Source organism: Canis aureus, chromosome 3 (assembly GCF_053574225.1).
Source record: "Canis aureus isolate CA01 chromosome 3, VMU_Caureus_v.1.0, whole genome shotgun sequence".
In the NCBI taxonomy this organism is placed as follows: domain Eukaryota; kingdom Metazoa; phylum Chordata; class Mammalia; order Carnivora; family Canidae; genus Canis; species Canis aureus.
The window spans coordinates 69,320,482-69,335,191 of NC_135613.1; the positions used below are offsets into that span (position 1 = coordinate 69,320,482).

Consider the following 14,710-nt stretch of genomic DNA (forward strand, 5'->3'; position numbering starts at 1 on the left):
ATGTAACTAATGGTTTCCTATTTTGTTCAATGGATTGTTGCTCTCATTCTTTCTCTTGATCCTCAAATTGTCCCTTGCCTGGACACTCAGTGACAACCCATTCAAGCTGGCTTCTGTATCTTCTGTCCACGACCCCATGGTTTCTGAGTACTTGCAGGCATGGAATGTATGAGGATCATCTCATACCTTCTCTACCTCAGCCATGCAAGAGGCTGAGAGGGGCATGTTGCATGAGGCTCCTCTAGAGTATGGCTGTTTCTCCATCTTTCCCTGGTTTCCATGACCTTGACAGTTTTGAAGAGTACTGATCAGATACTTTGGAGAATCTCTCTGAATCTGGGTTGTCTGGCATTTGCTCGTGGTTAGATCTGGGTTATAGATTTGAAGGAGAAGAACGTCACAGAGGTGAAGTGCCCTTTTAATCTATCATATCACGGATGCACGACATCAACAAGGTCAGGTTGACCTTGGTCACTTGGATCAGGAGGTGTCTGCAGGTTTCTCAACTGTGACATTATGATTTCGCTTTCTGTATGCTGTTCTTTAGAAGTGAATCACTAACTCCAAGGAACACTCAAGGATCTCGAGAGAAACGGAATTCTCCTTGGAGAATTATTTGAATATTTGAATAATAATTCAATATATTGAATTATTTGGAATTCTTCTATATTTGAATTATTTGGAATTCTTCTATAATGAAGATTTGTAGGACAGAAATCTCAAAATTATTTTTGCTGTGACCCCGTCAGTAGTCAAGTGAAGCCTATGGATCTCTTCTCAGAATAGCATTTTAAAATTTAATGTATTTACTTAAAAAAAAAAAAAAACATAGGATTACAAAGAAAAATAATGGTATTGAAATACAATTATCAAAATATTTTATAAACAAACGTGTGATGTGGTAATAAATGTGTTTATTAACACATCCAGATACAAGTCCTAAGCAGCATGTCTAGTAACTACTGTAATTTCCAAGTGTTGCTGAGGATAAATGATATCACAGCTTCTGCTAACACTACTGTGGTTTGTTGCCCATATTCACGATGGGAAAGAAGGAGCGCTAATTCAGTGACAGGTTTCTAAAAATAATCATTTTTTTTCCCCAAACAAGTTCACAGGCTTCCTGAATTCTATCCACAGATCCCCTGGGAGAGTCCCTAGACTCTAGTTTAAAAATCCCTGATCTAGAAGCATCCAAGATGGTAGAGATGTTCTTGGAAAACTACAACAACAACAAAAAAAACAGAAAGTGCCAGTACAGCAGTGAAAAGCAAAAGGAATTTCACCCTCTCTAATGACAAAAGACATGCAAAACAATCCACTTATCACCCATTTTCTTATCAGACCACTTATCACCTTTTTTTTCCTCAGGAAGCTCTATACTCAACGTGGGGCTCAAACTTATAACCTGAGATCAAGAGTCCCATGCTCTTTCCACTCTAGCCAGTCAAGGGCTCCTATCATCTTTTAGAATGGGGAAAAAAAAAATCAACACTCAGTGCAGGTGAGGATGCTGTGAAACTGGCATTCTCATACACTTCTGGTTATAGGGCTAATGTGTACAAATATGTGCAACCCATTGAAAGGTAATTCAAAAATATTCATAGCCATAAAAAGTTCAAACTCTTGATTGAGAAACTCTTCTGAAAAGCCACCCTAAGAAATTAATCCTAGATATATAAAAGGATATATTTAGAGAGGCTTGTGGCAGTATTTACATCAGCAGAAAAAAAAGAAAAAGATTACTGGTTACTAAAAATCTTAAAAGGAGGGTAAGGAGTCAGGTACAGCACAGTACACGGACACGTGGAAAGTAATGCAGGTATTAAATGAGTATTATTCAAACAACGCAATGGCCTGACACAGACTTATGAGAGACAAGAGATGTAGGGGTTCCCTCTGAGCCCCAGTTGTCTTGTCCATTAAAAGAGGAATAATAATATCACCTCCTAAGATTGTTATATGGCTTCTTGAGATGACATTTAAAGTCTCCAGTAAAGGGCTTACGACATCATGGATGCTCAGGATGCATCATCTCTTATCACCCTGATGACATCGTGCTATAAATAGAATAAAACACAAAATCATGTATAAGCACAATTACATCATTGCAAAAAACGGCAGAGGGGAAATACATCAAAATGCTAATAGTGATAATCTCAAGGTAAAGAGCTCAGGTATAATCTTCTGTTTTTCTCTATTTTCTAAGTTCCTAGGACAGGTTTTTAATATACCAGCTACCTGTTAATAGAAAGAGAAACAAAGGCACGTGCTTGAAATACATATCCCCACTCTTTCCTAACCATTGAGATGGAGCCCATATTGCCACAGTAACTAACTCTAGAATCCTACATTTCTCTGTGTGCCCTCTTGTCCCCAAAACCTTGGAGGCGAAGGAAATCCCATGGGGCACTGGGTGACTCAGTTGGTTAAGCATCTGCCATCAGCTCAGGTCATGATCTCAGGGTCCTAGGAACAAGCCCGGCATTGGGCTCTCCGCTCAGCTGGGAGTCTGCTTCTCCCTCTTCTGCTGTTCTCCCTCTCTGTTGAATAAATAAATAAAATCTAAAAAACCCCAACACAACAATAACAACAACAACAACAACAAAAAACCCACAAAGGAAATCCCACTGCCCAAAGCCAACACTTCTTTACAATTTCTGAGTGGCGCAAATCACCCCTAGACCTAAGTGCACTAAATCAATCGATCAATCAATCAATCATGCACTAGAGCCTAGACCGTTGACACAATTTAATTCACTACCCAGAGAAGGAAACTCAGCAGCAGCATCAACAGAAGGTGCCTAGCCAAGTCCATGTGCTATGTGCTAGTAGGTGCTCAACAAGCACTAAATAAATGCATGAACATTGGCTTCTGTGGTGGGTTGTCGTCTTTCTTGGCCAGCACGGTGCTCCCAGCATAGCGGGTCTGCCCACACGGTGGCAGTGCTGCTCCACACTAGGCGGAGCGGGGAGGACTCGGGTTCCACCTGGTGCCAAATGCCTGACGCCCCATCCTCTTCCAGGCAGAGGAGTGCAGAGAACCACAGAAAAGCTGCAAAGGAGGACATTGCTGGAGTCACTCTGTTTTTAAAGGAGTAGGCGACATGGCCATCAAGGCTGCAAAAGAGATGCACCCCTCCCCTTTGGAGGGTTGGATCAGCCTGTGAAGCAGACAGAGCATCCTGTAGGGAGGTGTGAACATCAGGGAGGCAGACCCAGGGCCGGAGGCTCCTAGGAGCACCACTGACTTCAGGAGGTGAAGACAGAGCTCTTGGGGGCAGGTGATATTTGGGGGCATGGGGAGGACGAGCTGGGGAGACTCTCAGCCAGGGTTCACATCTTGTCTTCCACTTTGACAAGTTCTATAACCTCCCTGACTGCATTTCCTTATCTGTGGAGGAGGAATAAGACCCCACAAAACTGTTGAGAGATTGAAGATCCCTAATGCAAGTAAAGGATTGAACACAATGCCTGGCACGCAGCCACTCAGCGTGTTACTGTCATGCTCTTGTTGTTGCTGTTGTTGTTAATAACTGTGGTGTTGTTAATGACACATGGGCATCTCAAGGAAGACTCTCCTGCCCTCTGTGGACACACAGATGAAATCCATGACTAGATCTTGAAATCATTTCTTCATCTCTAATCAGGTAGGAACTGAAAGAAAAAAGGATTAAGATCAAGAAGCAGAAACGTTAGCTCCTCTTTATCTCTGTAATGAAAGGACATATGTTTGGGGGAAATAACAAATGTTTTCTTTTTTTTTTTTTAAGATTTCATTTATTTATCCATGAGACACAGAGAGAGAGGCAGAGACATAGGCAGAGGGAGAAGTAGGCTCCCTGTGGGGAGCCCAATGCAGGACTCGATCCAGGACCCCAGGATCACACCCTGGGCAGAAGGCAGACTCTCAGCCACTGAGCCACCCAGGTGCCCCTAAATGTGATTTCTGAATTCTGTTCAGGGAGGGAAGAAACAGTGCTGAATTCCATCAGCTTCCTCCCCTGCTAAGTCCTGAGGCCAAAGCTCCAAAAGAATAGTGATCCTGGCATCTACATGAGGGGTTTTGTCCAACAGAACACCTCCAAAGTGTGGCTTCTGGCTCCAGGTTGGTCTGTACCCTTTACTTCCAGGAGGCAAATGCAGGATCCCTTTACTCCACATGAGGCTGTCCTCAGGGTGACAATTTTTTTTTTCTCATCTCTCCTAAGCTTATAAAGTATGATTGATGAGAAAAAGCAAAGAGCACAAAAGGGAATGCAGAGAAAAGAGACAGCTTAAAATAATCTCCAAGTCTCCAGTATACTATACAGTGGAAGGTGGCCAAATGCTCTCCAACTTTTGTGAGGACATAAAGAAAAAGTAAAACTTGTCACACAAGAGGGACTTAGGGTGGATGGAAATAGCAGTTGGGAAAGTATGATTCATAAAGGTTCTCTAGGAGGAATAAATTTGAAATGCGAGTCATACATGGTTTAAACGTCTTTTTTCCTCTCTGTTTTTGAATGTATATGAAAATGCAGACACTGGCACTTAAAACCTAAGCAATGATCATAATATGTGCATACTTGTGCACATGGTCCCTAGGTTTGGTCACTGCAGCCAGTGAACTAAAATAAGTCTGCGTGGTTGTATTAGACGTGAAAGGCTGTGTCATGCTGCCTAACAAACACACCCCAAATTTTTGTAGGCGAAAACAAAAAAGATCTATTGCTCACTCATGCTCCATGTCCACTGAAGCAAATCACCTAGTCAGAGAGAAGTGCCATTTACCATGAGCCTGGGAAGAGAAATACTGGAATCTTTGCCCACAGCCCAGTGACCACCCATGGCTTACTAAGATCTCTGACATTTTTTAAAAAGATTTATTTGTTTTTATGATAGACAGAGAGAGAGAGAGAGAGAGAGAGAGAGGCAGAAACACAGGAGGAAGGAGGAGCAGGCTCCATGCTGGGAGCCCGATGCGGGACTCGATCCCGGGACTCCAGGATCACGCCCTGGGCCAAAGGCAGGTGCCAAACCGCTGAGCCACCCAGGGATCCCCGATCTCTGACATTTTAAAGCAATCCATCTATCAAGTAAATTTACCCTAAAACATATTTTGCGACTGTAACAATGTTTGTCTTCCAAGATGGACCTCTCTGGGAAGGTTGACGCAGAGAAACTGTAAACACCCTTATTCCCTTTCCATCTAGAATAACTTCAGTTGGAGCCTTCTTGCAATCTCCCTCCACGCAGAGCAAGAAATTAACTCATTTATTCGGCAAATCTAAATTTAGCTCCAACTAAGTGTCAGGTGCTGGGAATTACTAAGACAAACTAAAACAAAAGTCCTACTCCCAGGAGATCCACAGTCTAGTTACCCTGTTGGATCAGAGGGCTGGGGCTTAGAGCAAGGTCTTGGCTCCATAGAGATCCATGTAGGCTCCATCAAGATGGAAGAGACTTCTCAAGATGTCACAAGTGTACGTGGCTGCTGAGTATCATTATACCTAGCTTGACCTAAGAGCAAACATACTTGCCCTCTCCTTGACATCCCTCCTGCCCAGGGATTTTGCCCGGCTCTTGCCTGGGTTCCTCCTTGCTTCCCACTCATCCTAGAGCTTCCCTCCTTGAGACCCTGTGCCCTCCCCATTTGCCTGGCTCATCTCTCACCACTCTCGCCTGAAACTTTTCTGGTTTCTCACCCATGGCACAATGCTCCCTGCCTCTGAATGTCTCCTCATTCTGTTTGCTCTGCCCAGAGCACCACACATACACACGCATGGCTTCCACGTGACCCATGCAAATTCCTATTCCTACAGGTCCTGCTTTTATTTCCCTTTATTCCTCCTTCCTTCTTCCGTAACCACTAGACCTTCACTGTGCCTATCACACTGCTCTGTAATAATCTGTTTATGCATCTACCTTCCTCACTGGACTGTGAATTCGTTGAGGACAGGGGCTGTGTCCCTGACATATGGCATGGCATCTGGATAAAGCAAATACTCCAGCAATGCTTGTTGATATTTTTGCAGCAGAGAACTAGGTTGAGGTGATCAGTAAAAGACATTCAAGCACAAAAATATCCTGTATTAGGGTAGGTATTCTGAGTATGGGAGTGGAGAGGTATCAGAAATAGGACTTCAAGGAGAAAAAAATAACTTCTAACTATAAAAATAACTTCTGACATAAAGAAAAGATTATTTATGCGCTACTCATTGTGTGGCCAACAGTCCACAGAGAGGCATCACTGAAGAATCTCGGGCCCCAGTCCCACTGAATCCAAACCTGCAACTAAGATCCCCAGGTGATTCTTATGCACAGTCCAGATTCTGAAGCACTGGTCTAATGCATACTAATCACAGCAGTAGTAATAACAGTTACTTACATTTACTGATGCTCCATGCATTGTCTAGACACTCCTCCTGTATTAAGTCCTGTACCTCTCACAGCAGTCCTATAAGACAGATACTGTTTTAACATCCTCATTTCTCAGATGAGGAAACCAAGACAGGGAGAGATTAAATACCTTGACAAGGCCATACAGCTAGGACTAGTAGATGTAGGAAAGAGAAAAAAAGATCGCCAGCACCTAGCTCAGAGAAGGTGTTTGCAAGGTGCTTAACAGTATTTTAACAAGTGCTACGAAGTGGAGAGCTGAGGTTTGAACACAGGCTGACTAGTCCTAGAGCCCCTGATCACTCCACGTGTGATAAATATTTGTCAAGTTCACCTGGGGGACATTCCAGCACCTGGCACACTGTAGACCACCCACAATCGACACACAGATGCGCAAATGAATGGCTGTGGGCAGACCCCTCTGGTGTCCAGGACAGGAGTTTGGTGAAGAGTAGTGGAACAGGAAGTAAGCGATTTGGAATGAAGCCTGTCACCCCCAACATGACAAAAGGAGCCTGAGGTTGGAGACTCTGCCTGTGAGTCCTCAAGAACTCCCAGCCTGAGGTGAAAAGAGGGTGATACTAACAGCAATAACCTGTCCCTGGTTTTTGTTTCCATCAGTGCCCACAGGCTCCATGGTCACTGGAAAGGAAGCTGTGTCTTTCTGAGAATGTCCGGGGTGTGGCTGGCACAAGCAACCCTGCACTGCCAGACACTTCCACTCTGCTTACTTCTCAGGGGGTATGTCAGTCCCTGGGAGCAGCTGCTGTGACTCTACTGCTGGGCCCCAGGCCCTACTGCCTCCTGCCGCCGCTGAGTATATAAGAAGGACTCCACTGAAGCTGCACCTGCTCTGCTGCCAAGTGAACGCCCTGGCCCCTGTGTACTCCACTCCACCGGGGGTGTTCCCAAGCAGTAGTGACACATACCAACGCCTTCTGGAGATTTCCATCAAGCAGCCCCCTGTTCTCCAGGAGGCTGAAACATGCATCCTGCAGTTTCTAGGCCACAGCACAGAGTCCACAGACTCTACTCAACCCATGTTGGATCCAGCTGGCCATGTCTGGAGCCCTCTGCCCTCCTGGTAAGTTTCAACCCCAGGGGCTCCTCATCCCCTACCCAACAGGTTTCTGAAACAGACCCACAAATTTGCCAAGAAGTCCCACGTGTTTCTGAACATTAGTTTAAGCTCAAGATGGAACCTTTCCCAAAATTTGCTTTCTTCCCCTTTTCAACCCAGCACACTAACACTGAACTTTTGTTTAAAAAAAACAGACTGGAATCTCTTTAAAACGGTGTATGCATTCGAAGATGCATGCTCACTGTAGGTCTCACGTTTACCAGTAAGCAAAACCGGATTCACAGCCAAGCCTGTCTCTCCCAAGCCCACCGCAGGTTGTCCCCCTCTTTGGGCCAGGGATAGTAAGCTGATGGGAGTGATACCCCGACCTTAGAGGAAAAAGAGGCGAAACCCTGGCGCAGGTTCAGGGACCTGCTTGTGCTTCCCGGGGAGGCCCGGCTACCAGCTCCGCGGACACCTAGCAGCGAGCTCGCTGCGGAACCCCAGCGCCGGCCACGCCCACTCCCGCGCTAGCCCCGCCCACTCCCGCGCTGGCCACGCCCCCGGCCCGTCCGCGCCCGCCCACTGCCGCCATTTCCTGTCCGGCCCGGGGCGTGTCAGGTCAGTGTGGCGGCGTGGCCCGGGGTCTGCCCTGCGATGTGGTGCGGATCTGGCCGTCAGCGCCGAGCAGAGGATGCTGTGTGGGACCCGGCGGCAGAAGGGCCCGTGTCGGCCGTGGCGGGGTCCTCCGCTTCCGGCATGGGGGCCGGTGGACGCTGCAGAGCGGTTGCCAGGCAACGGTGCCGTCGGCCCCGCCCCCTTGCACGGGGCGGGGCGGCGAGCGGGCGGCCGGGTTCCCCGGGGCGCGTCTCCTGGGCGGCGGAGGGCTGGGCGCGGGCTGCGTATTCTTACACCCGGGCAAGTGCTGCATCTTCCTTCTGCCCCGACCACCTGGGGCAGGTCAGCTCGCTTCACTAGGCCTCGGTGCTTTATGTTAGAGCCGGAAGGAGCCCTAGCTCGCTTAATGAAGCCACACGTCCCCACCCCCGTTTTGCAGATAAGGGCGCCTCGCCTTTACCGCTCGTTGCACGCCTGGTGCTTTCAGTTAACCCCCTCTCGGTTCCTATTACCGTTTCCATAGACTGAGTTAGGCTGAGAGAGGTTGGTGGCTTGAGCTGAGGTCACACAGCTTGCAACTGATGGAGTCTCCGGGTCGCATAACTCCCACCTTGCTCGCGGCAGAGTTCAGATTTCCAGGTAGCGGGGCTTACGCAACGGCACTACCACTAAACCTAGCCATAAATCCTAAACCTAGCCATAGATCAGAATCAGCCCAAGAGAGTTTAAAATTAGCCATACCTGGGTACCCTGGCAAGTTGACTGTGAAGCTTTGGTGCTAGGAGGAGTCTGTGTATTTAACAAGTTTTTGCCTGGTTTTTATGGTCTGTGGATGAACTTCGGGAACTACTGGGTATACCACGAAGCCTGTTTACTCACAAACCACAGAGAAGTAATACATCTAAAGTACCCAGAAGGAGAAGAGATGCTGGTGCACGGCGGCATCGAGTTCTGATCCCTTCGGCCCATTTTTAGCTTCTCTTCGCTCATCAGAAACAAGCCACAGGCTTATATTTTAAACTAAGTTTGGACAGTGAAATGCAAATACTCCAGTTCCTGATTACTAGTCGCACAGCCAGGTCCAGGCTTCGGGCTGGGTGGGCCTTTCATGACCAGAGTCAAGCGTTAGTGTCCTTCTCTATTCCTGCTAGCCTGTCAGCCTCTGGCCTCCTGCCCTCCTTTACACCAGGTCCCAGAATCACAGCAGTTGATGTTGGCTTTTTCTTTTCTTTTTTTTTTTTTTTTTTAAGATTTTATTTATTTGTTTAAGAGAGAGAGAGAGAGCGCCAGAGAGCACAAGCAGGGGGAACAGCAGAGGGAGGAGAAGCAGGCTCCTGGCAGAGCAGGGAGTCCGATGTGAGACTCGATGCCAGGACCCTGGGATCATGACCTGAGCCAAAGGCAGACGCTTCACCAACTGAGCCCCCCCAGCCCCCCCAGAATGTTGGCTTTGGAGAAACATTTCGCAGAGCAATTTTCCCACTGGAAGAGAGGGTTGACAGCTTTCCAGAAGCATCACCACAAATAATGAGTATCCCTTGGCCTTAATAGCAATCAGAGTGAAATAGATCACCCTGCTGTTATTCATGACATTTATGAACACAAATCCATCTTAAAAATAATCACCTGGCTCTTGGTTTTAGAAGCCTAATAAGCCTGATAAATTCTGTTTAGTGTTTTATTAGTATTAATTTCATCACTTATGCCGCCTCCCCCAGGTGTTCTGGTTCACAATGGCTGATGAGGAAGATTTGCAGAAATTTCTTAAAAATGTGGATGAAATCAGTAAGTACCAGTAAATCATAAACAAATTAAATTCTACATTGGCGAGGTGGAGTGACTGAAGAGAAATGATCACTCTGAGTTAGTTCCCAGGCTGCCTGATAGGTTTATGACTCTAAGGGAAAATGTAATTGAAATTAAACAGAAGGGGTATTGAGAAGCAAGTAATATTAGAGCCTGGGGTAGTATTTTGTGGCTGTTAATTGGTATTAGAGAAGCCATTAACATTCTGGTTGGAATTGAGACTGACAGCCCTCCTCCATATTTTGTCCCCTTCTGTGTGGAATCCACATCAAAGGAGCCTAGCTGTTCCCTCTGAGATCACTCAGGAACCTTGTAGATCATTCTGGAATCCCTCTTGTTTTAGGGCAGAGCCATTTCTGATTTTGAGCTGCAGGGGCAAAATCAATTGGCTTTCCCTCAGAGTCCATCTCATTACATGGATGGCTCATGGCTGTCATACCCCAGTCTCTAGGGAAGAAGTCCTCTCCTTCCCCAGCTCAGACAGGTGGGATCTCAAAGGACCTTCTGTGATCCCACAAATCACATTCAAGAGATTCCCAAGCAACTGGTTTCTACTCAGACTTGAGGGAGCTCGTTTGATGATGGAAACAGGCAAACCAACAATCAAACAAACCTTACATATCCAATGGAAATATGTTGAAATTGCTCCTTCCGGCAGGCTGTTTGAGCCCAGAGGACTAAAATGGTTTTAAAAATAGTTTGGGTAACTTGATAACAGACACATCCATAATGCATCCTTTATGATCATCCACAGGCTCTCCTCTGCCCCTCCCTAAATGTTGTTCTGCAGAGTTCTGGCCTTGGCCAGCTTGCTGCTCACATTTGTCTTCGGGTGCTCTAGTTCAGGGACATGGATTTTCCTGCAGCCTGTCTACTCACCACCCCCACATCTCTCTTGAGCCTCAGACTCTGCACCAGCTGTCCTATCCGTAGCACCCCACCAACACCACAAACTTAATGCGTCCAAAATCCAGTGATCATTGCTCTGCCCCTTTGCCCTCTTCCTCCCAAATAAAACCTACTTCTCCTACCTTCCTCTTCATTCTAGTCTCAGTTGGTGGCAAGTCCAGAAGTTTACAAGTCACCTTGGATTCATGCCACCCCTCACCCTCACGTTCAATCCGCCATCCAGTTCAGCTTCTCCAGCTCTGTCCTCCCTGCCCTTCCCTTTGTTCCGGTTCTCTGACCCAGACTGTTTCAACAGCCCCCTGATTGTTGTTCCTGCCTCCAGGCTTGAGCTCCCCACAGAGTAATGTATCTCAAATGCAAATCTGACCCAGACACTTCTCTGCTTGGATTCTCTCAGCAGCCACAATAAACTTCAAGCTCTCATCGGGGACTTAAGTCCTCCCATGACCTTGTCCTTCCCTCTTGCCTCTCCCTCTCTCTCACTTGAGCAGCAGCAAACTGCTTCTGGTTCCCCACACATCCTCTGATGGTTTACACACTGCATGTTGCCTCTGTTGTTTCCTCTGCTTCCCCTTCTTTCTTTACCTGGCTTGCTTTCATTCATGCTCAGCGTTCTTCAGGTACCATCTATCGCAGCATCGGCCGTTAGGACTCTCTGTGGTAATGGAAACGTCCTGTAACCTACACGGTCCACTCTGGCAACCCATAACCCCATGCAGCTGTGAACCTTTGAAAGGTGGCTAGTGCTACCCAGAAGCTGACTTTCTAATTTTCTTTCATTTACAATTAGTTTAAATTTGGTAGCCACGTGTACAGGTTCTGTACATTCATTTCCTAGGCTCTTGCTATGTACTAAGTATTGCTAGGCTCTGGAGACTACAGGAACAATAACCAAGAACTCCCTTTCTTCCTGGTATCTAGAGCCCAGTGGAGAGAACAGATATGAAACAAATGATCTCTAGTGTGATGTGTGATACAAAGAGAGATTTGCAAAGTACAAGACACTAACTCAGTTTACAAGTTGTATTAGTCTGGTTGGGCTGCTGTAACAAAAGACCACCGGCTGGATGGCTCACAAGTAGAAACTTCCTTTCTATGGTTCTGGAAGTGCAAGATGGAAGCATCAGCAGGTTTGATTTCTCCTGAGGCCTCTCTTCTTGGCTTGGAGATGACTGCCTTCTCACTGAGTCCTTACATGGCCTTTTCTCTGTTGTACACATCCCAGTGCCTCTTCCTGTTCTTGTAAGGACACCAGTCCAGTTTGTTTAGGGCCCCATCCTTATGACCTAATTTAACCTTAATTACTCCTTTAAAGGCTCTCTATCAGTAGTCACACTGGGGGGCTAAGGTATGAGTGTATGAATGGAGTGAGGGCCACACTACAGTCCATTACAGGAGTTTTATAAGGTTTTATAAGTTTTATAAGTTTTATAAGTTTCCTAAAGCATGAGATTTAAGCAAAAATCTGAAGTGTGAATAGGAGTCAGTGGGGCACTGGGAAGAGAGCAAGGGGATATTCTAAGTAGAGAGAAAGTAGGTACGAAAACTGGGAGTTCAAGACCACAGTGCCTTTAAGAACCTGGAGGCATATAAAGCTCTGTAAGGCTGGTGAGAAGAGATAGCAGAGAGAAGGTCCCATCTGAGTCAAGAAAGGCGAGATCAGGGAAGACTTTGGAAGCCACAATGGGGAATTCATATTCACCCTGCGAGCAATTGGAGGGTTGACTCAGTGCGGGGACATGATCAGATTTACACCTTAGAAAAGTCATTCTGGTCATGGCAAGGATGGATGTAGAGATAAGCACATGGAAGGGAAGGAGGACAGATGCTGGAAGCCCAGGCAGGAGGCTGTTAGGACGCTCCAGGGAAAAGAGACCGGCTGGGTTTAGAGTTGTAGCAGAAGGAATGGGCACGAGTAGATGGACTTGAGATGTAATCAGGATTTACTTGACAAGCTTTCGAGTTTGATGGCTACAAGGGCAGAGAGAGAACAAAGACTCAAGAATGAGTCTTAAAAGTTTTGAGTCGAATGCCAGGTGGATGGTGTGGCCATCTGCTGAGATGCAGGACATTTGGGGGAAGAACATTCTGGTGATTAGAGATTTGGGGAGAGGGGTGCACTCAGAGGGGAAGGAGGACAGGCAGGTCAGGATTGATGAGTTAGACATCACAGCGAAGATGTTCAGAGGGCACTTGGCTTTGCAAGTCTGAGCCCAGGAGAGAATAGAGCTGAGCATGTCCATTGAGGAGGCCCTGGCTTATACATGGTATTTAGAGCCATGGCAGAGAATGGGAATACCTAGGGAACTGGTCCTTGAAGAGAGAAGATGGCTTAGGCAGTGCCTTAAGGCTCACCCAGTTTAGAAGGTGGGTGGGACGGGGGAGCAGGAGCAGGCGAAGGAGACCAAAAGCAATGGCCAGAGAGGTAGGAGGGTGACCACAGGTTTATCCTGTGTCCTTAAAAGACTGATTTTTTTGTCTCTTCTTTGTTCATTTTGTTTCTTAAGTTCCACATGAATGACATCATATGGTATTTGTCTTTATCTGGTTTCTCCCAGCATCATACTCTCTCTCTAGCTCCATCCATGTTGTTGCAGATGGCAAAACCTCATTCTTTTTTTATGGCTCAGTGATATTCCATATACCTGGCTATTGTAAATATTGCTGTAATAAACACAAGGCTGCATATATCTTTTCAAATTGGAGTTTTTGTGTTCTTTGGGTGAATAGCCAGTAGTAGAATTACTGGATCACAGAGTAATTCTTGTTCTAATTTTTTGCACCAGTTTGTATTCCCACCGACAATGCACAAGGGCTCCCTTGGTTGGAGGCAGTTTTTTAAAATCCGTGGGAGAAGGATAAGATGACTTGCTTGGGTGTGATACCGTGACTTATAATAAAAAATACATATTTTTATCTTTGTCCCTGTGCCTGGCAAAGAACTCCTAAAACTCTTGGAACTTCTAAGTGATAAGACAGATAAAGTCATCTTTATATTCATGACAAACCCCTTTCAATCACTTCTGAGCTCATGCAAATGAGTGACTTTTGGAATGAGTGAGGATGGGTGCTGGTTGCCAGGGGAACCAACCCTGTGATAAAGTTCCAACCCCCTGGGAAGGCGAGAGAGACCCAAAGTTGAATTGATTGTCAATGGTCAATAATATTTTAATCAGTCCTATATAGTGATGCTTCCATAAAGCCCCCAAAGGACCAAGATCAGAGAGCTTCCAGGTTGGCAAATGGAGATTTTGGGGGTGGGATTCACTCAGAGAGCCTGGAAGCTCTGCACCACCTTCTCATGTACCATCTCAAGCCCTATCCACCCCTTGCATTTGGCTGTTCCTGAGTTGTATCCTTTTAAAAAAACTGATGATCTAGTAAGTAAAATGTTTCTCTGAGTTCTGTGAGCTGCTCTAGCAAATTAATCAAACCAGAGGCGGAGAAGGTGGTGGGACCGTCTGAGCTAGCCATTAGGGCAGAAGCATAGGTGACAACCCGGACTTGCAACTGGCATGTGAAGTGGGAAGTGGAGAGTAGGTGGTCTCATGGCACTAAGCCCTTGACCCGTGGGATGTGACACTACGTCAGGTAGATGGTATCAGAATTGAGTTGAGTTATAAGACACCGAGCTGGGGTCAGAATTGCATGGTGATGTGGGGGAAAACCACACATGGGCACTGGTGTCAGAACCATACTAGGCTAGCAGTAGGCTTGCTGGACAACATTGCAGAGCCAGTTATGTTAGGACCAGCTCTCACTGGTGTCCATCTGTCTTTATCTGTACTCCACATCCATAACAAAGGCCTAGAAAAGTGGGAAGTTGGATTTGGAGTTGTTTTGTCTGGCAGGTAGGTTGGGAGGGTGAGGGAGTTCAGTATGTGGACAGGTGGCCGGCCGAGTGATGGATCATGGGATTTGAGCTGAGCAGGCCAT

The 14,710-nt window shown here is 46.4% G+C and overlaps 1 protein-coding gene across 5 annotated transcripts in view; it reads left to right on the forward strand.

The window, feature by feature from the left end:
- Positions 1-7,985: 7,985 nt before the first annotated feature.
- The window catches only part of TTC12 (tetratricopeptide repeat domain 12), a 45,360-nt gene continuing 38,635 nt past the window's right edge, over positions 7,986-14,710 (forward strand). For 3 of the 5 annotated variants that reach the window (XM_077893548.1, XM_077893551.1, XM_077893552.1), the window contains exons 1-2: positions 7,986-8,062; positions 9,778-9,844. In XM_077893548.1, the coding sequence (XP_077749674.1) occupies positions 9,793-9,844 (52 nt within the window). In that variant the 5' untranslated portion in view covers positions 7,986-8,062; positions 9,778-9,792. Of the gene's footprint in view, positions 8,063-8,333; positions 8,402-8,480; positions 8,699-9,777; positions 9,845-14,710 lie in introns of those variants that run through there. The other 2 variants (XM_077893550.1, XM_077893549.1) reach the window with 2 other exon arrangements.